The sequence below is a fragment of the Macaca mulatta genome, chromosome 1 (assembly GCF_049350105.2).
Source record: "Macaca mulatta isolate MMU2019108-1 chromosome 1, T2T-MMU8v2.0, whole genome shotgun sequence".
Lineage (NCBI taxonomy): Eukaryota > Metazoa > Chordata > Mammalia > Primates > Cercopithecidae > Macaca > Macaca mulatta.
Window position 1 is genome coordinate 212,312,280 of NC_133406.1, and position 25,956 is coordinate 212,338,235.

The 25,956-nt window shown below is 48.2% G+C and overlaps 1 protein-coding gene, 2 long non-coding RNA genes and 4 other non-coding genes across 14 annotated transcripts in view; 5 read left to right on the forward strand and 2 right to left on the reverse strand.

Moving 5' to 3' along the window:
• Nucleotides 1-1,336: 1,336 nt before the first annotated feature.
• On the forward strand, nucleotides 1,337-4,542 carry LOC106997292 (uncharacterized). Of its 4 annotated transcripts, none has more exons than XR_001443447.3 (6): nucleotides 1,337-1,618; nucleotides 1,972-2,104; nucleotides 2,523-2,627; nucleotides 3,199-3,267; nucleotides 3,575-3,627; nucleotides 4,435-4,542. It is a non-coding gene; the product is annotated as an uncharacterized LOC106997292 (long non-coding RNA). The 4 variants fall into 4 exon arrangements; XR_001443446.3 differs by having other exon boundaries at nucleotides 2,542-2,627; XR_001443450.3 differs by having other exon boundaries at nucleotides 1,972-2,087.
• Nucleotides 2,144-2,278, forward strand: LOC114675061 (small nucleolar RNA SNORA16B/SNORA16A family). Its single transcript, XR_003726156.1, has one exon. It is a non-coding gene; the product is annotated as a small nucleolar RNA SNORA16B/SNORA16A family (small nucleolar RNA).
• LOC114675097 (small nucleolar RNA SNORA44) lies at nucleotides 2,675-2,806 on the forward strand. The gene has a single exon (XR_003726194.1). It is a non-coding gene; the product is annotated as a small nucleolar RNA SNORA44 (small nucleolar RNA).
• LOC114675106 (small nucleolar RNA SNORA61) lies at nucleotides 3,294-3,423 on the forward strand. The gene has a single exon (XR_003726204.1). It is a non-coding gene; the product is annotated as a small nucleolar RNA SNORA61 (small nucleolar RNA).
• LOC114675204 (small nucleolar RNA SNORD99) lies at nucleotides 4,293-4,364 on the forward strand. Its single transcript, XR_003726300.1, has one exon. It is a non-coding gene; the product is annotated as a small nucleolar RNA SNORD99 (small nucleolar RNA).
• Nucleotides 4,543-5,287: 745 nt separating the features above from the next.
• The window catches only part of TRNAU1AP (tRNA selenocysteine 1 associated protein 1), a 28,790-nt gene continuing 8,121 nt past the window's right edge, over nucleotides 5,288-25,956 (reverse strand). For 2 of the 5 annotated variants that reach the window (XM_015133057.3, XM_028837172.2), the window contains exons 3-9: nucleotides 24,215-24,314; nucleotides 23,549-23,601; nucleotides 21,104-21,235; nucleotides 18,342-18,461; nucleotides 14,114-14,276; nucleotides 13,542-13,575; nucleotides 5,288-5,568 (exon numbers count right to left, since the gene is read on the reverse strand). In XM_015133057.3, the coding sequence (XP_014988543.1) occupies nucleotides 5,432-5,568; nucleotides 13,542-13,575; nucleotides 14,114-14,276; nucleotides 18,342-18,461; nucleotides 21,104-21,235; nucleotides 23,549-23,601; nucleotides 24,215-24,314 (739 nt within the window). In that variant the 3' untranslated portion in view covers nucleotides 5,288-5,431. Of the gene's footprint in view, nucleotides 5,932-10,785; nucleotides 11,314-13,148; nucleotides 13,576-14,113; nucleotides 14,277-18,341; nucleotides 18,462-21,103; nucleotides 21,236-23,548; nucleotides 23,602-24,214; nucleotides 24,315-25,956 lie in introns of those variants that run through there. The other 3 variants (XR_013404850.1, XR_013404851.1, XM_015133061.3) reach the window with 3 other exon arrangements.
• On the reverse strand, nucleotides 15,719-17,310 carry LOC144334746 (uncharacterized). Its single transcript, XR_013404934.1, has 2 exons — nucleotides 16,785-17,310; nucleotides 15,719-16,485 (listed from the first exon to the last, which is right to left on the reverse strand). It is a non-coding gene; the product is annotated as an uncharacterized LOC144334746 (long non-coding RNA).

A 25,956-nucleotide genomic window follows, 5' to 3' on the forward strand; every position in this document is an offset into this window, starting at 1 on the left:
CGGTGACTCACTCCTGTAATCCCAGCACTTTGGGAGGCCGAGACGGGCGGATCACGAGGTCAGGAGATCGAGACCATCCTGGCTAACACGGTGAAACCCCGTTTCTACTAAAAATACAAAAAAACTAGCCGGGCGTAGTGGCGGGCGCCTGTAGTCCCAGCTACTCGGGAGGCTGAGGCAGGAGAATGGCGTGAACCCGGGAGGCGGAGCTTGCAGTGAGCCGAGATTGCGCCACTGCACTCCAGCCTGGGCAACAGAGCAAGACTCTGTCTCAAAAAAATAAAAATAAAATAAAAAGTAATAGATTAGGCACAGGATGGGTGTTTAATTCTCGGCAATCACCACTAAGTTTTCATACTGAGGCTTATTCATTCCATGCACAAAACATTGCGCTATGTGTGGTGCCTGGGGTGGGCTCCAAATTCCAGTCCTCTCCTCGCTTGCAATAGCTGTGTGATCCATTCCTAAGTTTCCTTATTTTTATGTATTTATTTATTTATATTTTTGAGACAGAGTCTCGCTCTGTCACCCAGGCTGGAGTGCAGTGGCATGATCTCGGCTCACTGCAACCTCCGCCTCCCAAGTTCAAGCGATTCTCCTGCCTCAGCCTCCTGAGTAGCTGGTATTACAGGCGCGCACGATCACGCCCGGCTAATTTTTGTATTTTTAGTAGAGACGGGGTTTCACAATGTTGGCCAGGCTGGTCTCAAACTCCTGACCTTGTGATCCGCCCACCTCGGCCTCCCAAAGTGCTGGGATTACAGGCATGAGCCACTGCGCCCGGCCAAGTTTCCTTATTTGTCAGAGCATACACAGGGTTTTTATGAAAACTAGATCAGATAATCAGGCACAGTTTAAATAGCACGCGCTCAGTAAAATTATATATTTGTGAAAGAGACAAGCCTTGAATATAGAAATTGCCTTTCGGGGAGTATGACCCCCTCCCCGAAACCCATTCAGGAGCTGCTCGCTCGCACTCCCACAGAACTCTGAGCAGAGCCCGAGCCCTTTCCCAGCACACGGGGTTCATTTCCAGACTTTGAAAGATATCCCGGAGACAACTCCAGAGGCCAAGGCGGGTCGGCTTCCTGCGTGGGCCCAGTGCCGAGCACTGAAAGGTGAAGGCGCTTCTTCCCGCTCGGAGGAAAGCCTCCGGCGGTTCGCGCTCCGCGGGCTGGGGATGGAAACGCGCGTAGGGCTGGGGAGGTGACGCGCGGACAACGCAGGGGCGAGCAAACTACAATTCCCAAGCAGCTGTGCGCCACGCGCGCGGCCGACTGTCGGGCGTGGCCGCGAGGGGCAGCCTATATAAGCTCTTGCACGCAGCTGCAGCGCCCTTTTTCCCCGCCGCAACCTTGTTGCGGGTTCACCATATTTAAGGGTCTTCTTACCTCCCTGCAAGCCATAACCCGCTAGTTGCTGCTACCAGCCCGCACTCGCCGGGGCTTTCTCCCAAGGCCTCGATATGGTGGTGAACGTGGCACGGAGGAGTCGGACCTTCCTTCCCAGTGGGCCCGAGCTCCAGAAGGGACCCTCGGTCTTGAGAGGGGTCGGATCCCGCTGGGGCCGCGCCCTTCTCTCGCTTCGGCCTGCGCAACTCTGCGCTCTGGGCTGACAGGTGAGTGTTGCCGGCAGGCGGCTGGGTTTACGGAAGGGGTTTTGGGACCGGTCTCCTGGGGGATTCGGGGATGAAGCCCTGGGCCTGAAGTGTCTTAATTTGGGGGAGGCCGCATGCTGGTGTCAGGATGGCCTCCAGTTGAATCTATGACAGTTACCAGCTAGGTGATTTTGGGACTAGTGACTGCGCGCGAGGCCTCTGGAGGTCGCCCTCGTGGACACGCTTTTCAGAAGGACGGGTTTTAGGCATTCAGACCCTTGTGTGCATCCCGGCTTGTTGCTTTCAGCCTCGCTAAGTGACTAAGCGACCTTCAGCAAGTAACTTAATCGGTCTAAACCTCTTATCTGTAATAGGCGGATAAAAAGATCCCATCAAGATTGAGAAAAAGCACACCAAATATTGGCACAGCGTGGGCAGTGGGGCTACAGGATGACTGATTTAGTCAACAGATTCCGGCGCACTTCAGCAGGTAGTAATGATGGACAGGTGAGGCTTTAGGTGGCTGCCCTGGGATCTGAATTGCCCCTTGGCCCTTATCGAAGCTGCAGCTGCTTCCGCATAGCTGCTGTGGTCAAAAAGGAGCCCAGAGTGACAGTTTTCCTTGACGGTCGCCGTTCTGTTTGTTGTAACTGATCTGCAACATTTTGGGAAAATACAGTTCCATTATACTTGCTATCTTTCAGCTGTAGCCAGAGACCTTTATCAAAATGGGCCTGTCTCCACAGACCAGCAGAACGGTTGGGGGTTTGCATGTACAGTTAACCAGCATAAGATTCCCGTACTGGGAAAATCCAGCTGGGATGTGACAGCTTAACTGATAGCATCAGTATTCGGACCAAAGGCTGGTTAGATTTGTATCGTTCTGAGAACCAAATGATGGGACCAATAAAATTGTTCTTGACAGTTCTCATTTTGCTGTCCAGATGAAGACTCTGAGATGACAGAAGGTGATCTGTCTGGTGATCGAGGACTCCCGGGGTCACATCAGTGATGAAATGCAGGGGACCTGGTAGGTTTCTTTTGGAGACTGACTGGGGGCTCCCTGGTGGGACAGAACAGCATGTTTCCAAGGGCTGTGGCTGGTGGTAGCCATGGGATCTCCAACTGCATGCAAGAGCAACCTGGAAAGACTTTGACAGCGCAGGTCAGTACAATACCTGCAAGCTGCCACTCAGCTTTCCTATAATGTTTCAGGACCAGGGCTGGAAGCCTTCCACGTGTCAACTTCCAATGTAGATGGGTGTTTTTTTTTTTTTTTGAGGCGGAGTCTCGCTCTGTCACCCAGGCTGGAGTGCAGTGGCACGATCTTGGCTCACGGCAACCTCTACCTCCTGGGTTCAAGTGATTCTCCTGCCTCAGCCTTCCGAGTATCTGGGATTACAGGTGCCCGCCATCACACCCAGCTAATTTTCTTGTATTTTTAGTATAGATGGGTTTCACCGTGTTGGCTAGATTGGTCTTGAACTCCTGACCTCAGGTGATTCGCCCCCTTGGCCTCCCCTCCCAAAGTGCTGGGATTACAGGCATGAACCACCACTCTTGGCCAGTTTAGCTTTCACACTAAGCTTTTTGTTCTGCAGGTTGCCCCAAGTTTCCTGGCCGTGTGTGATCCTGAGGAGGTGAGCTTGTTTCTGGAGCTGTGCTTTAAGGTAAAGTTGATGTGGAACACAGCTTAATCCTCCTGTTCCCTTTCCCATCGGATCTGAACACCGGTCTTGGTGGTCGTAAAAGGAGGAAAAGTAATAGTGAAGCTGGCCTGAATGTTGTAATCTGGTATATGGCATGTGGGCTAGTTTCAGACAGGTTCAGAGATGGTTGGATCTCTGAAATTGTAAAATGAAATATAGGCTAAGGGAAGGATGTGTATGAAGCTCTGGAGGTTGGTATAGTAATAGCATTTGGGAGGGATCTGTCATAGCTTTCTTGCCTCTTAATTAAGGTGTTATTTTCTTTTAGATTCATGTTACATGCAAAGCTGTCCTCGTGTGACTATGGACCTATGGAGTTGGGTAAGTTAGTGACCACCCGAAGCTCTGTCAGCGTGTAGCTGCAGGTAGTGCTCAGTTTTCGGGGATCCTGTCCTAAGTAGTCAGCCTAATAGAACTATAAGGTTACTTAGGTCTGTGTCAAATTTTTTTTTTTTTAAGACAGGGTCTTTCTGTCACCCAGGCTGGAGTGCAGTGGCACGATCTTGGCTTATTGCAAACTCCGTCTCCCAGGTTCAAGTGATTCTTCTGCCTCAGACTCCTGAGTAGCTGGGACTATAAGCATGCACCACTATGCCCGGCTAATTTTTGTATTTTAAGTAGAGACAGGGTTTTGCCATGTTGCCCAGGGCAGTCTTGAACTCCTGACCCCAAGTGATCTGCCTGCCTTGGCCTACCAAAGTGCTGGGATTACAGGCATTTCAGTAACATTTACATTTGGCCTTCCATTTACATTTGGCCTTCCTCGTGTGCCCTGTTTGTTAGCTGTTCATTACCAGAGGGCAAAGGTGCTTAGAACATGATTTGCCCACCCTGCAAGACCACATATTGCTGGAAGTTGAAGGCAGCAGAGGGCACCGTGGGCCACAAGGCCTGGTAGCCGCAAATGTTCAGTGGTGGCTGGAGCTCATGATGCATTCTTTGGTAGGACTTCAAGGGGTTCCATGTAGCACACACTATTTAGAATGACTGGTCCAGGATGAAACAATCTGAGTGGACATCCATGGATGAGAAATGCGGATATGGGACTGAGACCAGCTCCTAGGAAAATGCCTGGGTGTGGGGGAAATCTGGGAATTTCTAACACAATGGCTTATACTTCCTTTGCAGGAGAATCTCTACGGGAAGCAAAAGGCAAGACCCCGGTCATTTTAGGTAGAAACAACAGCATGCTCTAGGTGTAGATCAATTGAAGATTAATAAAGACTGATAAAAGTATATTTGTGTTTGTATTTTTTTGGTCTCTACAAATCTGGTCTCTTCCTGAGCTGAAGCAATCCACCTCCCAAAGTGAGCCACCATGCCCAGCCCTTTGGAGATTTTTTTTGTGATCTACAATGAATGCTTTGCCTCAAGCAGTAAGCCCCCAAAATTGCTCTAGCACAAAACTAGAATCAGATACAGCTTTTATCATAAGCCCCAGAGGGGCCAGCAAGTATGGGTGCTTCCCCATTCTCCAAAGTTCACATGGAGGAGCTGCCTTCTCCCATATTTTAACTTTCTGAGCGGCTTATCTCCCATATTGATCCTAAAGTGATCCAGCCAGGCCTTGTATATGCAGATACTGAATATACAAAAAAAGATGAAAATAAGATGAAACCCATTCTTGTGAGCATTCTTAGGCCAACTGGCCTGCTCTATCACCCCACCACATCCTACCTCCTAGGGGTGTGCTCCGCCCCTGCTACAGTGCCCTACCTAGCTGACTCTAAAGTTAGAACAGCAGGTACTATAAATACTCCAGAGAGCCTTGATTTACATAACTGAGAAGCCGATAACCCAGGCTTTAGTGTGTGGATCATCCCAAGCTGCTCATCCCAGTTTCGGGTAACCCCAAACTATCCTGTGTCCAGGAGTGGATAACTGCCTGGACAAAGGATTCCTGTGAAGGAAAGCAATTTGAACCTTGTTTAAAAGTTGTTCCCATGGTCTTCAAACTCAAACGGTCAAATGAATGCAGCAGTGTTGTAGAAATACTCATGATCTCCAGAAAGTCATTAAAATCTTACAAATCATATTTCCAAAAAGGTTTCACATTTCTTTTTTTTTTTAAAAGGAGTCTCTAATCTCCCTCACATAGTGCAGCCTGGCTTGTCCTTTGGCCTGGCTACATCATGGCAGGGATCTCTGAAGACACTGTGTCCAGGGGCTGCCAGTGACAGTCCATCAGAGCATCATACAGCTCCTCACTCTGTTCCATGAACTCTTTGTTGGCCTCAGTCACATCCAGCTGTGGCATGGGGTCTAGAAAGAAAGCAAGGATCGGGTCAGGGAAGTATAGGGACAGCTGCAAGGGATCTGGTTCAGTTCCCTTCTCCCAGAACTCTGATCTATGGTAAGGTCCCTATCCTGCCAGTTTCTTTTAGGAAGTGAAACCACTGCCTTGCAGGGTTCTGGGGAAAATGAGAATAGGATTACGTATTTAGAGGATGGAAAAATGGCAGCTGTTAGCCTACATCTATTAAAAGCTACACATGTGTCTCCAGCCATCATGTATCCTAGATATTCTAGAGGTCTGCTCCTCACTTCAAATTTGGGTTTTGAAGGTCTGATCAAAGTTATTAAGTCCAGAGCATCATCATCTCGGCGGGGCACAGTGGCTCACACCTGTAATCCCAGCACTTTGGGAGGCCGAGGCAGGCGGATCACAAGGTCAAGAGATCGAGGCCATCCTGGCCAACATGGTGAAACCCCGTCTCTATTAAAAATATAAAAATTGGCCGGGCGCGGTGGCTCAAACCTGTAATCCCAGCACTTTGGGAGGCCGAGATGGGCGGATCACGAGGTCAGGAGATCGAGAGACGATCCCGGCTAACACGGTGAAACCCCGTCTCTACTAAAAAATACAAAAAACTAGCCGGGCGAGGTGGCGGGCGCCTGTAGTCCCAGCTACTCGGGAGGCTGAGGCAGGAGAATGGCCTAAACCCGGGAGGCGGAGCTTGCAGTGAGCTGAGATCCGGCCACTGCACTCCAGCCTGGGTGACAGAGCAAGACTCAGTCTCAAAAAAAAAAAAAAATATATATATATATATATATATAAATTAGCTGGACGTGGTGGCAGGCACCTGTAGTCCCAGCTACTCGGGAGGCTGAGGCAGGAGAATCGCTTGAACCCAAGAGGCAGAGGTTGCAGTGAGCTGAGATCATGCCATTGCACTCCAGCCTGGGAGACAGAGCAAGACGCTGTCTCAAAAACAAAAAAATACTCCTCTCAAAAAAAAAAAATTAGCTGGGCATGGTGACCTGTGTCTCTAGTGCCAGCTACTAGGGAGGCTGAGGCAGGAAGATCACTTAAACCTAGGAGGTTGAGCTGGGCACTGTGGCTCATGCCTGTAATCCCAGCACTTTGGGAGGCTGAGGCAGGGGATCACAAGGTCAGGAGATCAAGACCATCCTGACCAACATGGTGAAACCCCATCTCTACTCAAATACAAAAAATTAGCCAGGTATGGTGGTGCATGCCTGTAGTCCCAGCTACTCGGGAGGCTGAGGCAGGAGAATCACTTGAACACGGGAGGCAGAGGTTGCAGTGAACAGAGATGGCGCCACTGCACTCCAGCCTGGCGACAGAGCAAAGACTCCATCTCAAAAAAAAAAAAAAAAGCCAGGTACGGTGGCTCATGCCTGTAATCCCAGCACTTTGGGAGGCCAAGGTGGGCGGACCACCTGAGGTCGGAAGTTCAAGACCAGCCTGACCAACATAGAAACCCCATCTTTATGGGGTTAGAAAAATAGAAATAGAAAATTAGCTGGGCATGGTGGCGCATGCCTGTAATCCCAGCTACTTGGGAGGCTGAGGCAGAAGAATCGCTTGAACCCAGGAGGTGGAGGTTGCAGTGAGCTGAGATCACGTCATTGCACTCCAGCCTGGGCAATAAGAGTGAGACTCCGTCTCAAAAAAAAAAATTGTAAGATTTAAGCTCCAAGCATTTATAGAGGCTCCAGATAGCAACTGTAAAAAGGCAGACCATGTCCCGCCTGGTGACTACATTCAGTGCAGATAACAGCTTACGGGAACAGATCAGTGAAGGGGTTAGTCAAGGGCAGGCATTTGTGTGTGGCTCAAGTCGATGGGTACACAAACAATAAAACATTCTGCCTCACTCTGAAGACAGAGCCTGGAAGACAGCCTATTGAAGCCAAGGGGTAGATGAAGAAGGGTAACAATCCAGTCTGTGCCCTCCTGACTGGGCAGTTATTAAGTTCAATGGGAGTCTTTAATAATGCAGTGGTAGAGCATAAAGTCCAGGGAGAGAGTGGACTGCAGGGATTCTAAGCGCCCCTCCACCTCCTGCTGCTATGTTGCACTTTGCAACTATGTTGAGCTTTTTGTTTTTGTATTTTTGGGGGGATGCAGGGTTGCTCTGTCGCCCAGGCATGTGCAGCCTTGTAAACACTGCTCACTGCAGTCTCAACCTCTCAACTCCTGGGGCTCAAGGGATCCTGCCACCTCAGCCTCCTGAATAGCTGGGACTACAGGTGTGTGCTACCATGCCAGGTCATTTTTTGTACTTTTTGTAGAGATGGGGTCTCACTGTGTTGCCCAGGCTGGTCTCGAACTCTGGGGCTCAAGAGATCCTCCCGCCTCAGATTCCCAAAGCTACGTTGATCTTGAGTAAGAACTAACTTCTTTATGTCAGCTTTCTAGTCTACAAGACCAGGATAACTGTGGTATTTACTTCTAGATTGTTCTGAAGATTAAATGACTTAATATATGTAAAGTACTTAGAACAGTGACTTGCACATAAAGCCTCAATATCTATTAGCTACTATTACTGATAACTGTTTTTGCCTCAGTATTATTTTCTGTCTAATGGGAAATGGAATGGCATGTATCCATCCTGATAGCTGAGAGGTAGCAGTGCATGGCATAAAATACATTGGCTATATAGGCCAGGCATGGTGGCTCACGCCTGTAATCCCAGCACTTTGGGAGGCCGAGGCGGGTGGATTGCTTGAGGTCAGGAGTTCAAGACCAGCCTGACCAACATGGTGAAACTCCGTCTCTACTAAAAATACAAAATTAGCTGGGCATGGTGGCACATGCCTATAATCCCAGCTACTTGGGAGGCTGAGGCAGGAGAATTGCTTGAACCCAGGAGGCGGAGATTGCAGCGAGCTGAGATTGTGCCATTGCACTCCAGCCTGGGCAATAAGGACAAAACTCTGTCTCAAAAAAAAAAAAAAAAAAAAGGGTCTGGCACGATGGTTCGCACCTGTAATCCCAGCACTGGGAGGCAGAGGTGGGTGATCACGAGGTCAAAACATCGAGACTATCCTGGCCAACATGGTGAAACCCCGTCTCTACTAAAAATACAAAAATTAGGTGGGCGTGGTGGGGCGCACCTGTAGTCCCAGCAATTCAGGAGGATGAGGCAGGGGAATCACCTGAACCTGCGAGGTGGAGGTTGCAGTGGGTCGAGATTGTGCCACTACTCTCCAGCCTGGTGACACAGTGAGACTCCATCTCAAGAAAAAGAAAGGATGAAAAAGAGATTGGAAAATTCTAAGGACTTATATATGGATATTATAATGAGGCTACTTATCTCTAGAAAGAAGGCAGTGTCTCCCAGGAGGAAACAACTAGAGACTTGAGTATAAAAAGACCAGACTGTCCCTCAGCAGATCACTTGGGCTTTCTGGGCCACTAGTTCCCCATCTGTGAAGTGGAGCTCCTATGTCCTTCCCAGCCCACCCCACAAGGTCACTACAGTTGGCATCACATGAGAGGACACAAGAAAGTGCTTTAGAACTAGACAAGCTTGTTCATGCCCTAAAAGGGACCTGTTTCCTTTAACGAACATTTTCTTGACAGAAAACATTTCCCCTATGACTTTCTCTTGAAGAATAATCCTCAAAATAGATTTCAAACTTTGAGTCTTTTTGTACCTCAAAAAAAGTTTTGGCCAGGTGCAGTGGCCCATGCCTATAATCCCAGCACTTTGGAAGGCCGAGGTGGGCAGATCACTTGAAACCAGGAGTTCAAGACCAGCCTGGGCAACATGGTGAAACCCTGCCTCTACAAAAAAATAGAAAAAAACAGCCAGGCATGGTGGGGCACAACTGTAGTCACAGCTCACTGAAGCCTCAACCTCCTGGGCTCAAGCAATCCTCCTGCCTCAGCCTCCCCCAAGTAGCTGGAACCACAGGCGTGTGCCACTATGCTTGGCTTTCAGTTTTACTTTCCTTTTTCTTCTGTGAAACTCAGTAAAAATTATAAATACTAGGCTGGGCAGGTGGCTCATGCCTGTAATCAAAGCAATTTGTGAGGCAGGAGGATCACCTGAGGTCAGGAGTTCAAGACCAGCCTGGCCAACATGTTGAAACCCCATCTCTACTAAAAATACAAAAATTAGACAGGCGTGGTGGTGCATGCCTGTAATCCCAGCTACTCAGGAGACTGAGACAGGAGAATCACTTCAACCTGGGAGGTGGAGGTTGCAGTGAGCTGAGATTGGAGACTGTGCCACTGTACTCCAGCCTGGGTGACAGAGCAAGACTCTGTCTCCCCCCAAAAAAGAGACGGGGTCTCGCTATGTTGCCCAGGCTTGTCTCCAAGTTCTAGGCTCAAGCCATCCTCCAACCCACTTTGGCATTCCAAAGACCTTACAGGCTTTAGCCACTGTGCCTAGCCAGTAAACAATTTTTTTTTTTTGAGACAGAGTTTCACTCTTGTCACCCAGGCTGGAGTGCAATGGAGCATTCGTGGCTCAACGAGACCCCCACCTCCCGGGTTCAAGCGAGTCTCCTGCCTCATCCTCCCAAGGAGCTGGAATTACAGGCATAAGCCACCATGCCTGGCTAATTTTTTTTTGTTTTGTTTTCAGAGAGTCTCACTTTGTTGCCCAGGCTGGAGTGCAGTGGCGCGATCTCTGCTCAATGCAAGCTCAGCCTCCCAGGTTCATGCCATTCTCCTGCCTCAGCCTCCTGAGTAGCTGGGACTATAGCCACCCGCCATCATGCCAGGCTAATTTTTTGTATTTTTAGTAGAGACGGGGTTTCACTGTGTTAGCCAGGATGGTCACAATCTCCTGACCTTGTGATCCGCCCACCTTGGCCTCCCAAAACGGTGGGATTACAGGCGTGAGCCACATTGCCTGGCCATGCCTGGCTAATTTTGTATTCTTAATAGAGACTGGGTTTCATGGTGTTAGCCAGGGTGGTCTCAAACTCCTGACTTCAGGTGATTTGCCCACTTCAGCTTCCCAAAGTGCTGGAATTATAGGCATGAGCCACTGTACTTGGCCCAATAATTTTTTTTTTTTTTTTGTAGAGACGGAGTCTTGCTCTGTCACCAGGCTGGAGTGCAGTGACACCATCTTAGCTCACTGCAACCTCCGCCTCCTGGGTTCAAGCGATTCCCCTGCCTCAGCCTCCTGAGTAGCTGGGACTACAGCTGTGCATGCACCTCCACGCCCAGCTAATTTTTGTATATATATATATTTTTTTTTTTTTTTTTTGAGACGGAGTCTTGCTCTGTTGCCCAGGCTGGAGTACAGTGGTATGATCTCGACTCACTGCAACTTCCACCTCACGGGTTCAAGCAATTCTCCTGCCTCAACCTCCCGAGGAGCTGGGATTATAGGTGTGCAACACCATGGCTGGCTAATTTTTGTACTTTTAGTGCAGACAGAATTTCACCATGTTGGCCACGCAGGTCTAGAACTCCCGATCTTAGGTGATCCGCCTGCCGCAGCTTCCCAAAGTGCCGGGAGTACAGGGGTGAGCCACCGTGCCTGGCAATTTTTGTATTTTTAGTAGAGATGGGGTTTCACCATGTTGGCCAGGATGATCTCGATCTCTTGACCTCATGATCCACCCTCCTTGACCTCCCAAAGTGCTGGGATTACAGGTGTGAGCCACTGCAAAAGGCCTAAATTTTTTTCTGAGATGGAGTCTCACTCTGTCACCCAGGCTGGAGTGCAGTGGTGCGATCTCAGCTCACTGTAAGCTCCACCTCCCGGATTCACGCCATTCTCCTGCCTTAGCCTCCCGAGTAGCTGGGACTACAGGCACCCACTACCATGCCTGGTTAATTTTTTTTTGAGACGGAGTCTTGCTCTGTCGCCTAGGCTTGAGTGCAGTGGCTGGATCTCAGCTCACTACAAGCTCTGCCTCCCGGGTTTACGCCATTCTCCTGCCTCAGCCTCCCGAGTAGCTGGGACTACAGGCGCCCGCCACCTTGTATGGCTAGTTTTTTGTATTTTTTAGTAGAGATGGGGTTTCACCGTGTTAGCCAGGATAGTCTCGATCTCCTGACCTTGTGATCCGCCCGTCTCGGCCTCCCAAAGTGCTGGGATTACAGGCTTGAGCCACCGCGCCTGGCCAATTTTTTTTATTTTTAGTAGAGACGTTTAGGGTTAGATAGGATGGTCTCGATCTCCTGACCTCCTGATCTGCCCACCTTGGCCTCCCAAAGTGCTGGGATTACAGGTGTGAGCCACTGCACCCGGCCTGGGCCTAAATATTTTTAATTAAAAAATTAATAGGGCTGGGCACAGTGGCTAACGCCTGTAATCCCAACACTTTGGGAGGCCGAGGCGGGTAGATCACGAGGTCAGGAGTTCGAGACCATCCTGGCTAACACAGTGAAACCCCATCTCTACTAAAAATACAAAAAATTATCTGGGCGTGGTGGCGGTCGCCTGTAGCCCCAGCTACTTGGGAGGCTGAGGCAGGAGAATGGCGTGAACCCAGGAGGCAGAGCTTGCAGTGAGCCGAGATTGCGCCACTACCCTCCAGCCTGGGTGACGGTGCGAAGATCCCAACTCAAAAAAAAAAAAAAAAAATTAATAATGGGCTGGGGGCAGTGGCTCACGCCTGTAATCCCAGCACTTTGGGAGGCCGAGGCAGGCAAATCACAAAGTCAAGAGTTTGAGACCAGCCTGGCCAAGATGGTGAAACCCTGTCTCTACTAAGAATACAAAAATTAGCTGGGCATGGTGGCATATGGCTGAAATCCCAGCTCCTTGGAAGGCTGAGGCAGGAGAATCACCTGAACCCGGGAGGTGGAGGTTGCAGTGAGCCGAGATTGCACCACTGCACTCCAGCCTGGGTGACAGAGCAAGACTCTGCCTTAAAAAAAAATAAAGAAAGAGGCCGGGCGCGGTGGCTCACGCCTGTAATCCCAGCACTTTGGGAGGCCGAGACGGGCGGATCACGAGGTCAGGAGATCGAGACCATCCTGGCTAACACGGTGAAACCCCGTCTCTACTAAAAAATACAAAAAACTAGCCGGGCGAGGTGGCGGGCGCCTATAATCCCAGCTACTCGGGAGGCTGAGGCAGGAGAATGGCGTGAACCCGGGAGGCGGAGCTTGCAGTGAGCTGAGATCCGGCCACCGCACTCCAGCCTGGGTGACAGAGCGAGACTCCGTCTCAAAAAAAAAAATAAAATAAAATAAAGAAAGAAAAAATTAATAATGGCTATTACTATGTTGCAGGATACGAGGAGATTTTCAATTTCATTATACTTTACTATATTTTCCAAATTTTCCATGCCGACTATGACTTAAAAATCAGGAAAATATGTCATTTAAAATATACTGAAAAACAGAAAAAAAAATAAAAGAAAAAAGAGTTTTACAAACAGTCAAATAAATAAAAGGTAACAGTATTATCGGCCAGGTGCAGTGGCTTACGCCTGCAATCCCAGCACTTTGGGAGGCTGAGGTGGGCGGATCACCTAAGGTCGAGTTTGAGACCGGCCAAGCCAACATGGAGAAACTCCATCTCTACTAAAACTACAAAAAAATTAGTCAGGCATGGTGGCGCATGCCTGTAATCCCAGCTACTCGGGAGGCTGAGGCAGGAGAATCGCTTGACCCTGGGAGGCGGAGGTTGCGGTGGGCTGAGATCGCGCCATTGCACTCCAGTCTGGGCAACAAGAGTGAAATTCCATCTCAAAAAAAAAAAAAAAAAAAGGTAACAGTATTATCGTTAGAGGCCCACATACTACCAGGATAGAATGCCACATGTCAAGGGGGTGATGGGCTCTCCTGGAGCTGCCTGTCCCAGGCTCTCTGGGATCCACACTCACACCTCTGGGTAACACTCGACACATCTTACCATAATTACATATTCATCTGGCTCTCTAACCAGAATGTAAGTTCTTCCAGAGCAGAATTTATCTTGTCTTCCCTCTAGCTGAGAGCACAGTGCCAGCCAGAGCAGTCACCTGATAATGGCTGACAGAGTAAGGAACGCATGAACCCTTACCTTCCAATGCATCATCTCCAACTTCTTCATATGTCTGCCAAGAGACCAGAGATGTGGGTTAGGGGGATGGTGAAATCCTGGTCCAGGACCACAATGGCTTATTTATTTTATTTTAATTTTTTTGAGGTGGAGTCTAGCTCTGTCACCCAGACTGGAGTGCAGTGGTGTGATCTTGGCTGACTGCAACATCTGCATCCCAGTGGCAAGTGATTCTCCTGCCTCCGCCTCCTGAGTAGCTGGGATTATGGGCGCCTGCCACTATGCTCAGCTAATTTTTGTATTTTTGGTAGAGACAGGGTTTCACCATGTTGGCCAGGCTGGTTTTGAACTCCTGACCTCAGGTGATCCACCTGCCTCGGCCTCTCAAAGTGCTACTAGGATTACAGGTGTAAGTCACCGTGCCCGACCCACAATGGCTTATTTTAACAAGAGGAACTGGACTGCTTCAACTTTCCCTATTTTTCTGAAGCCCAAGCCCCTGCCCTGTCCTTACCAATCCCATCTTAGAGAATCACCTGTTTCTAGTGGAGAAACACAACCCAAGGGGACCAGTCTTGTCCAATCATGGTTACCTGCATGGTGCTCTGGGTATAGCCATACTGGGGGTAACTGTAGCTGTAGCTGCCTGTGTTCTGGTCATAGCCCCACTGAGCATAGTAGTTCTGGTACTGCTGATAATACTGGTTGTAGCTGTAACTGTACATCTGACTATATTCCACTGGCTTTACACGGCTCCTTAAATGAAGACAGAAACAAAAATAAACATAAGCAAACATTTCCATAACACTGCCCATGTGGCCAGAGACTATTTTAAGTGCTTCATACTGATTAACTTTTTTTTTTTTTTTTTGAGACAGTCTTGCTCTGTCGCCCAGGCTGGAGTGCAGTCACGTGATCTCAGCTCACTGCAACCTCTACTTCCCGTGTTCAAGCGATTCTCCTGCCTCAGCCTCCTAAGTAGCTGGGATTACAGGTGTGTGCCACCATGCCTGGCTAATTTTTTGTATTTTTAGTAGAGACAGGGTTTCACCATGTTAGCCAGGCTGGTCTCGATCTCCTGACCTTGTGATCCGTCCTCCTCAGCCTCCCAAATTGCTGGGAGCCTGGCCACCAATGAACACTTTTAATCCTAAAAACAACCATATGCAATAAGTGTATCAATATTCCTATTTTACAGATGAGGAAACTGAGGAATAGAGAGGTTAAGTAATTTGTCCAAAGTCACACAGCTAATATGAGAGTATGGCTCCAAGGACCATGCTTGTAATACAGGAGGTTTTAATGGATAGGTTTGTCTCTCTTACCAAACTTTGTCAGAACTGGCAAAAGGACATCCTGTTTAAAAAAAAAAAGGGCTGGGCGCGGTGGCTCACGCCTGTAATCCCAACACTTTGGGAGGTGGAGGCAGGTGGATCACCTGAGGTCAGGAGTTTAAGACCAGCCTGGACAACATGGTGAAACCCCATCTCTACTAAAAATACAAAAAATTAGCTGGGTGTGGTGGCACGCCTGTAATCCCAGCTACTTGTGAGGCTGAGGCAGGAGAATCGCTTGAACCTAGGAGACAGAGGTTGCACTGAGCCTAGACTGCGCCACTGGACTCCAGTCTGCGCAATAAAAGTGAAACTGTTTCAAAAAAAAAAAAGAAAAGAAATGATGGACAGATGTGGAAGGCTAAGGCAGGAGAATCGCTTGATCCTGGGAGGCCCAGCTAATTTTCGTACTTTTAGTACAGATGGGATTTCACCATGTTGGTCAGGGTGGTCTTGAACTCCTGGCCTCAAGTGATCCACCCAAGTCAGCCTCCCAAAGTGCTGGGATTACAGGCATGAGCCACGGCGCTCCTCCTTTTATTTTCATTATTTATTTATTTATTTATTTATTTATTTTTGAGACGGAGTGTCACTCTGTCGCCCAGGCTAGAGTGCAGTGGAGTGATCTCGGTTCACTGCAAGCTCCTCCTCCTGGGTTCACGCCATTCTCCTGCCTCAGCCTCCCGAGTAGCTGGGACTACAGGAGCCCACCACCACGCCCGGCTAATTTTTTTGTGTGTATTTTTAGTAGAGATGGGGTTTTACCATGTTAGCCAGGATGGGTCTCAATCTCCTGCCCTCATGATCCGCCCGCCACAGCCTCCCAAAGTGTTGGATTACAGGCGTGAGCCACCACACCTGGCCTTTTATTATTTTTTTTTTTTGAGACAGAGTCTCGCTTAGTCGCCCAGGCTGGAGTGCAGTGGCGCGATCTCGGCTCACTGCAAGCTCCGCCTCCCGGGTTCACGCCATTCTCCTGCCTCAGCCTCCCGAGTAGCTGGGACTACAGGCGCCCGCCGCCTCGCCCAGCTAATTTTTTGCATTTTTTTAGTAGAGACGGGGTTTCACAGTGTTAGCCAGGATGGTCTCGATCTCCTGACCTTGTGATCCGCCCGCCTCGGCCTCCCAAAGTGCTGGGATTACAGGCGTGAGCCACCGCGCCCGGCCTTATTTTGTTTTTTAAGAGACAGGGTCTCACTCTGTTGCCTGGGCTGGAGTACAGTAGAGTGATCATAGCTCACTGTAACCTTGAACTCCTAGGCTCAATCAATTCTCCCACTTCAGCCACCAGAGCAGCTGGGACTACAGGAGCACACCAAGAACAGCTAATTTAATGTTTTTATATAGTAATTTACAACAAATAACATTTTTGGGGGAAGTCACTAAGCCTGATCTTCAATGTCTTAAACACAGTTAAACCATAAAGAACCCCTAAATCATTGCTTTAAAAAACATGGCCATTTGGCTGCACACAGTGGCTCAGGCCTGTATTCCCAGCACTTTGAGAGGCCGAGGGAGGCAAATCATCTTAGGTCAGAAGGTCAAGACCAGCCTGGACAACATGTGAAACCCTGTCTCTACTAAAAATACAAAAATTAGCTGGGCATGGTGGTACATGCCTGTAGTCCCAGCTACTCGGGAGGTTAAGGCAGGACAATCGCTTGAACCCAGGAGGTGGAAGCTGAAGTGAGTCGAGATCATGCCACTGCACTCCAGCCTGGGCAACAGAGCAAGACTCCACCTCAAAAAAAAAAAAAAAAAATTGGTTCAACTTCTCTTTTTTTTTGTTTTTGAGACAGTCTTGCTCTGTCACCCAGGCTGGAGTACAGTGGCGTGATCTCGGCTCACTGCAACTCCGCCTCCCGGGTTCACGCCATTCTCCTGCCTCAGCCTCCTGAGTAGCTGGGACTACAGGTGCCTGCCACCACACCCAGCTAATTTTTTTAATTTTTAGTAGAGATGGGGTTTCACTGTGTTAGCCAGGATGGTCTTGATATCCTGACCTCATGATCCACCCACCTTGGCCTCCCAAAGTGCTGGGGTTACAGGCGTGAGCCACCACACCCAGCTAATTCAACTACTCTTAGGGTAGAGTTTGGTTCAGCGTTTCTCAGCCCTGGATCTATTGACATGGAGGGGTGGGAGGCTGTCCTATGAATTGCAGGATGTTTAACAGCATCCTTGGCCGATACCCACTAGGTGCCATTATTAGTACATCCTTGGTTGTGATAACCAAAAATGTCTCCAGATGTTGTCAATGTCCCCTGGGAGGCAAAATCATTCCAATTGAGAATCATTAATTTGGCTAAAGGATAAAAGATCTGGCTGGGCACAGTGGCTTACACCTGTAATCCCAACACTTTGGGAGACCAAGGTGGGCAGATTACTTGAGCCCAGGAATTCGAGACCAGCCTGGGCAACAAAGCAAGACCCTATCTCTACAAAAAATACAAAAATTTGCCAAGCATGGTGGTGTGCACCTGTAGTACCAGCTAATCAGAAGTCTGAGATGGGAGGATCACCTGAGCCTGGGGAGGTCGAGGCTGCAGTGAACCATGATCTCCAGCCTGGGTGACTTTGAGGCCCTGTCTCAGGGAAAAAACAAACAAACAAAAAATCCTACTCAGAGAAAAGTTCGGAGTTGTAAGGGAAAAAGATTTTCTACCTAGCATGACAGGTATGATAGTGAAGTATATAATGTTCTATAGAGTGTCTGGAATATTTTTCTTTTTTATTTGAGACGGAGTCTTGCTCTGTCGCCCAGGCCAGAGTGCACTGATGCCATCTTGGCTCACTGCAACCTCCGCCACCCAGGTTCAAGCGATTCTCCTGCCTCAGCCTCCTGAATCGTTGGGACTACAGGCATGCACCACCATGCCCGGCTAATTTTTGTATTTTTAGTAGAGATGAGGTTTTGCCATGTTGGCCAGGCTGGTCTCGAACTCCTGACCTCAAGTGATCTGCCCACCTCAGCCTCCCAAAGTGCTGGGGTTACAGGCGTGAGCCACTGCGCCTGGCGGAGTGTCTGGAATACTAATTCTTATCCATTCCCACAGCATGGAACACTCACAAGAGGGTTGCAGTTTCATTAATATAAATAAGGCTAAAACCAGAAGTGATTTTTTTCCCTTTGCTCAAATATTATTAATTCTATGAATAAGTTCCCAACAGTGGGACTACTGGGCAAAGAGCAAGGACATCAGGTATGGACAGCCAAACAGCTTTTCCAGTGCTATCACCAGTATGTCTAAATGCATCAGCCTTTCCAAATCATACTCTATCCCCAACTGTAAGTTTCTGCAGGAGTGGGGCTAGTTCAACTCCAGCACCCACGGCCCGGCAAACAGCAGGCATTCAGTACTTGTGACTTGAATTGAATCCCCCTTCAGCCTCCCATCCAGCGTATGGATGCCTTGATTCTCAGCAAACAAAAGAGGAGTGTCTGGCGGGGAGTCTAGAGTCTCTCTACCTTCCCTGCAGGACTCACGCTTTAGGGATTGCCACGCTCAGCCGCACAGGCTTAGCCCCCAGTCCCACTGCTCCCTGGCACTCCGTCAGGGCTCGCTTCTGTTCCAGTTCATCTGTGAATTTCACAAAACCATAACCCCTGCATGAAAAAAATAAACAATTTAGATCACAAATGTGATGAAAGTCTAACAATGGACACATGAAAAAGAAGTAAAGGTAAGAAGGTGGGCAGGAATGTAGAAAGGAAAAGAGGCTGAGGAGAGAGAGAGAGAGTCCATTAAACTAGAGGAAGAAAGGAGAGTCCCATCAACAGGTGTCCACATAGTGTCAAGATTCAAGTACAGACGATTCTAAGATCTACAGGAACTCCCACATTCAGTTCACCATTCTCCTTGACACCTTCACCCCTGGGGAACATTCCCAAACAGGAGCTTCCCTGACACCCTGCTGGAAAGTAGCTAATAGAAGAAAATTCAGCAAATATTTACAGTCTGCCCTGTATGCCAGGCACTGCGCTAGACACAGGATGCAGCAGTCACAGAAAGACAACGTTCCTGCTCTCCTGAGCTCTAATTCTAGCAGCGGGATAAATTACTGCAAGCTAACATTTAATAAATATTTATTGTCCTAGCACTGTGCTGAGCATTTTCTTTTTTTTTTTTTTTTTTGAGATGGAGTTTTGCTCATGTTTCAAAACTCCATCCAGGCTGAAGTGCAAAAGCGTGATCTCGGCTCACTGCAACCTCTGCCTCCTGGATTCAACCAATTCTCCTGCCTCAGCCTCCCTAGTAGCTGGGGTTACAGGCACCTGCCACCAAGCCCAGCTAATTTTTTTTTTTTTTTTTTTGAGATGGAGTCTCACTCTATCGCCCAGGCTGGAGTGCAGTGACGCATCTGGGCTCACTGAAAGCTCCTCCTCCTGGGTTCACACCATTCTCCTGCCTCAGCCTCCCGAGTAGCTAGGACTACAGGCACCCGCCACCAAGCCCAGTTGATTTTTTGTAATTTTTTTTGTAGAGACAGGGTTTCACCGTGTTAGCCAGGATGGTCTCAATCTTCTGACCTTGTGATCCTCCTGCCTCGGCCTCTCAAAGTGCTGAGATTACAGGCGTGAGCCACCATACCCGGCCTGTATTTCTTTTAAAGTAGAGATAGGATTTCACTATGTTGGCCAGGCTGGTCTTGAACTCCTGACCTCAGGTGATCTGCCCACCTTGGTCTCCCAAAGTGTTGGGATTACAGGCATGAGCCACCGCGCCCAACCTGTGCTGAGCATTTTCTCAGGGTGATCTCATCAAACTGTCTTAACAATTCCACGAAAGTGGTATCCACATTTACTGAAGAGGTAACCAATTCAGGGAGATTTAACAGCTTGCCCAAAGTCATAGCAGAAGCATGATTCAAGCCACACCTGTTGGACTGTCAAAGCCTGAACATGTAACTACCATACTGATCAAGAATGAGCCTTTCTTGAGGTTTTTCTATTTCCATTTTTTTCTTCTTTTGAGAGGGAGTCTCGCTGTTACCCAGGCTGGAGCACAGCTGCGTGATCTCAGCTCACTGCAACCTCTGCCTCCTGGATTCAAGCAATTCTGCCTTAGCCTCCCAAGTAGCTGGGACTACAGGCGCGTGCCACCACGCCCGGCTAACTTTTGTATTTTTTTAGTAGAGATGGGGTTTTGCCATGTTAGCCAGGTTGGTTTCAAACTTCTGACCTCAGGTGATCCATCCACTTCAGCCTCCCAAAGTGCTGGGATTATAGGCGTGAGCCACTGCGCCAGGCCAACTTTTTTTTTTTTTTTTTTTTTTTATGGAGACTGAGACTCGCTCTGTCGCCCAGGCTGGAGTGCAGAGGCATAATCTTGGCTCATTGTAACCTCTGCCTTTCAGGTTCAAGCAATTATCCTACCTCAGCCTCCCAACTAGCTGGGACTACAGGTGCACACCACTACACCTGGCTAATTTTTTGTATTTTAATAGAGACGGCATTTCACTGTGTTGCCCGGGCTGGTCTCAAACTCCTAAGCTCACGCAATCCGCCCACCTCAGCCTCTCAAAGTGTTGGGATTACAGGCATGAGCCACCACGCCCAGCCTGAAGTGGAACACTTCTTTTTTTTTTTTTTTTTTTTGTGAGACGGAGTCTCGGCTGTCGCCCAGGCTGGAGTGCAGTGGCACGATCTCGGCTCACTGCAAGCTCCGCCTCCCGGGTTCACGCCATTCTCCTGCCTCAGCCTCCCGAGTAGCTGGGACTACAGGCGCCCGCCACCTCGCCCGGCTAGTTTTTTTGTATTTTTTTAGTAGAGACGGGGTTTCACTGTGTTAGCCAGGATGGTCTCGATCTCCTAACCTCATGATCCGCCCGTTTCGGCCTCCCAAAGTGCTGGGATTACAGGTTTGAGCCACCGCGCCTGGCCGTGGAACACTTCTAACTACACTGAAAGGCTCAGTAACAATAACAAGCAAAACAGCAAACACCTATAAAGCATTTCAAATGTTGACTTATTTATATTATATCCTTTAATCCTTACATCAACCCTACCAGCAGCTATTATTAATCAGTTCCATTTTACAGATGGGACTGTAAGGGTCATGGAGCCTCAATTCTACCATACTGGCATTCTCCCTCACCAGTATTGGAAATGGGATTCGAACCAGGCAGTTTGGCTCCAAAGCTTGTGGTCTTAACCGCCGTGCTGCATGGCCTTTCTAAAACATCTCCACTCAGGAGAGAAATGCTGAAACTAACACAGTTAAGCATCAGTAACAGGTAAGGCCTTACTTAGACACGCCTGTCTGGTCCAAAACCACCTTGCCTCCCCGACAGGAGGGGTAGACTTTGACGAAGAATTCATACAGCATGCCATCATCCACGTCTGGGGTCAGGTCCCCCACAAAGAGGGAATACTCAGGGCTGAGGAGAAAGAACGAGAAGATTCAGAGGCAAAGACCAAAACCCCTGCTCTGAAGAGCTCTGTTGCATATTCCAGGTAAACCTCTCCCAGGCCCGTTAAGGAACACATTTGATGCGTCTACTGAATCAGGCCCTACTTCGTTTCATTAGAGCAGTTCTGGCAGAAGAGTTATAGAAATAGTCCCTGCCCCAAATCCCTCACCCACTCCACAGAACTTGTCTGACTTCAAGTATTACGTGAGTGCAGCCACCGTGTCCAGCCGACCTTTGTTATTATCTTATTTCAATTATCTTATTTCAAGTATGATACATATTCCTTATACAATAAGAATACACAAGGCCGGGCGCGGCAGCTCATGCCTGTAATCCCAGCACTTTGGGAGACCAAGGCAGGTGGATCACAAGGTCAGGAGTTCAAAACCAGCCTGGCCAAGATGGTGAAACCCCGTCTCTACTAAAAATACAAAAATTAGCTGGGCGCAGTGGCAGGCGCCTGTAATCCCAGTTACTCGGGAGGCTGAGGCAGGAGAATTGCTTGAACCTGGGCGGCAGAGGTTGCAGTGAGCCAAGATTGTGCCACTGCACTCCAGCCTGGGCGACAGAGTGAGACTCCATCTCAGAAAAAAAAAAAAGAACACACAAAAGAACAGGCCAGGCGCAATGGCTCACGCCTGTAATCCCAGCACTTTGGGAGGCCGAGGCGGGCGGATCACAAGGTCAGGAGATTGAGACCATCCTGGCTAACACGGTGAAACCCCGTCTCTACTAAAAATACAAAAAATTTAGCCGGGCATGGTGGCGGGCGCCTGTGGTCCCAGCTACTCGGGAGGCTGAGGCAGGAGAATGGCGTGAACCCGGGAGGCGGAGCTTGCAGTGAGCTGAGAAAGCGCCACTGCACTCCAGCCTGGGCCACAGAGCAAGACTCCGTCTCAAAAAAAAAAAAAAAAAAGGCCGGGCGCAGTGGCTTACGCCTGTAATCCCAGCACTTTGGGAGGCCGAGATGGGTGGATCACTAAGTCAGGAGATCGAGACCATCCTGGCAAACATGGTGAAACCCTGTCTCTATTAAAAATACAAAAAAATTAGCCGGGCGTGGTGGCGGGCACCTGTGGTCCCAGCTACTTGGGAGGCTGAGGCAGGAGAATGGCATGAACCCGGGGCAGGGGGAGCGGAGCTTGTAGTGAGCGGACGTCACGCCACTGCACTCCAGCCTGGGCAACAGAGCAAGACTCTGTCTCAAAAAAAAAAAAAGAATACACAAAAGCACAAAGAAAAACAAAATTGCTATAACCCAACCACTTGAAGGCGCTCACGATAAATGCTTTGATATGTATACTTTTATCTTCTTTTCTTATGGCTTTTCTTCTAAAATGTTCATAAGTACGATCCATCGTATTTTGTTTCTAGTATTTTTTTTCACTTTCAACATATTGCCAACATCTTGACATGTCAGTATACTGCAATATAACTTGTTAGTGGATATACAGCATCCTAACTAATGACCATAATTTAATCACTTCCCTACTATTAGGTTATTTGGGTTTTCCCCAACTTTAGTCATTATATGCAATACTTCAATGAACACATCTGAGGCTAATCTTTGCACACATCCATGAATAAACCCTGAAAAGTTGAATTATAGGGTTAATGCATCTAAATGTTTTTTAAGCTTTTGGTACAGTTTTAATGCTTTCAAATGGCAACCTGAAATTCCAATCAATTTATGTTGCTATAACAGGTCAATTCATTGGGTTTCTTTTTTGAGACAGGTTCTCACTCTGTTGCCCAGGCTGGAGTGCAGTGGCACGATCATGGCTCATGGTAGCCTTGATCATTGTAGCCCTCTTTGGGCTCAGGTGATCCTCCTGCCTCAGCCTCCTGAGTAGCTGGGACTACAGGTGCATGCCACCATGCTCAGCTAATTTTTGTATTTTCTTGTAGAGACGGGGTTTTGCCACATTGCCCAGGCTATTCTTGAACTCCTAGGCTCAGGCACTCAGCCTGTTTTGGCCTCCCAAAGTGCTGGGATTACAGGTATGAGCCACTGAACCTGGTTAACAGGGCAATTCTTATTGAATAAAACTTCAATACTGTGAGTAGTAGCAGGGTGGGAAGCCAGGGGTAGGGACCAAATACAGAAAAGCCAGGGCCTTGCATGAAGCACACCAGGAAGGTCCACCAGCGAGGAAGGGAGAAGGGCGTTGTCCTTCAGGAGGGGACCAAGTGCAGCCAAACCGGCTCCCCTCCTCCTATATGGCAGTGATGGGCACAGTGACACATGTTATGTCTGTCTAGACATGACTTTGTACCTACCTGTTATCTGGTTGTTTCCCATAAGTGGCATAGTTCAGTTTAAAACGTTTCGCCTGGAAGTTTAAAAACAAACAAACTAAAACAGAGAAAGGTGTTTCAAGAGTTGAACAATATTTGAAAAAAACTGAAATAAATTACCTTGGCCAAAACATCTCCCCCTCTCTAAGCCTCAGCTTTTTCTCCTGTATAAAATGAGGGGGTTGCACGGATGACCGCTAAGGGCACTGCCAGCTCCATGGTTCTATGAGCCCAGGTGTGCCAGCTGGTGCAGCTGTAAGCTAAGTAACTGTGGGAAGAGCAGAATGCAACTCTCTTGAAATGTGTCCTTGCTGCTGCCAGCCTATCCTAGTTTCTCAATCAGGCAAGAGATCTATAGTTTCAAGTCTTCTGTTATGGGAGGCAGCGATGCAGAATGGAAAGGCATGGATTTGGGAGGCAACCAATCTTCAGTCTGAATCCTGGCTCTGCCATTTACTACCTGTGTTGCCTTGGGCAAGTTATTTCAATTCCCTGAGCTTCAGTTTCCTGGGCCTATAAAGATAACAATGCCTACTGTACAGGGTTGTTACAGGATTATATAAAAACAGTATACAGTAGAGATTCAATAGATGGTAGTAAGCAATGACAATAATAATGGCAACATCATCATTATCTAAATGTCCTTACAGGTGTGGCTCCTGGAAGGGGTTTCCCATTAATTTTATGCAAACACTTCTCAGCAGTGGCCAAATCTGCGAATTCTACAAAGCAGTAGCCAGCTGGGATCCTGGGAAAAAAGCAAACAGAGAAAGAAAATGGTTAAAGATAAAATGGCTCAAGATGAGGCCAGGTGCAATGGCTCACACCTATAATCCCAACAGTTTGGGAGGCTGAGGCAGGCGGATCACTCAAGGTCGGGAGTTCAAGACCAGCCTGGCCAACATGCTGAAACCCCATCTCTGCTAAAAATACAAAAATTAGCTGGGCATGGTGGCACACACCTGTAGTCCCAGTTTACGCAGGAGGCTGAGGCAGGAGAATTGCTGTAACCCTGGAGGTGGAGGTTGCAGTGAGCTGAGATCATGCCACATTGCTCCAGCCTGAGCAACAGGCTAGTTTGCGACTTAAAAAAAAAAAAAAAAAAAAACAGGCTCAAGATGGGTCTTAGCCTTGAAGGGAGAAAGAAACGGTTTTCTAATCTGAGTCAACACTGTTTTTGTTCCCTGCCATACCCCAGCTCAGACCTAATTTACAAACGTGAATATAAGGATTGCCCATCTGGGCCAGTCCAAGATTCATTCATCTTTATTTATTTATTTATGAGACAGATATCAGCTCAATCTCAGCTCACCATAACCTCAGCCTCTCAGGTTCAAGCAATTATCCTCATGAATACTTGGAATTACAGGTACCCACCACCATGCCTGGCTAATTTTTGTATTTTTAGTAGAGATGGGATTTTGTCACGTTGGCCAGGCTGATCTTGAACTCCTGACCTCAGGGGATCCACCCAGTTCGGCCTCCCAAAGTGCTGGGATTACAGGTGTGAGCAAAGGCACCTGGCCCCAGACTCATTTAGTAAACATTTATTTATGCATTTTATCATGTGTGAATACTCTTGCCAAAACTGTATTATGCAATCCCATCAAGCCTTTAGATCTAATAACCAGTTTCCAGGAAATTTTAGGGACAGACAATGCAAAACACCACAAGTAAACAAATGAATCCAGAAAGTATGATTTTTTTTTTTTTTCTTCCTGAGACCGAGTTTTGCTCTTGTTGCCCAGGCTGGAGTGCAATGACGCAATCTTGACTCACCGTAACCTCTGACTCCTGGGTTCAAGAGATTCTCCTGTCTCTACCTCCCAGGTTCAAGTGATTCTCCTGCCTCAGCCTCCCGAGTAGCTGGGATTACAGGCATGCGCCACCATGCCCAGCTAATTTTGTATTTTTAGTAGAGATGGGGTTTCTCCATGTTGGTCAGGCTGGTATTGAACTCCCGACCTCAGGTGATCCACCCACCTCGGCCTCCCAGTTCTGGGATTACAGGCGTGAGACACCACACTCGGCCTCGGGATGTAGCATCTTATAAAGACAACTAGTCTTACCTCCTTAAAAAGCTAAACAGTATGAGGAAAGAAAGAGGTTGGCTTTTGTACATTAAAAGAGACTCAGAAAAACTAAATGCAATGCAGGTTCCTGGATTGAATTATAATTCACTAAAAAAATATTGTAGGGACAATTATAAAAATTTAAATGTAGACTTGCTATTATATGCTATTAGAGAATCACTGATAATTTTGTTAGTGTAATATAAGCATTGTGGTTACATAAGAAAATATCCAGTTTCTGGCAAGATCGCGGAGATACTTAGCAGTGAAGGGACACAATGCGCTCTATTGCCCAGGCTGGAGTGTAGGGGCACAATA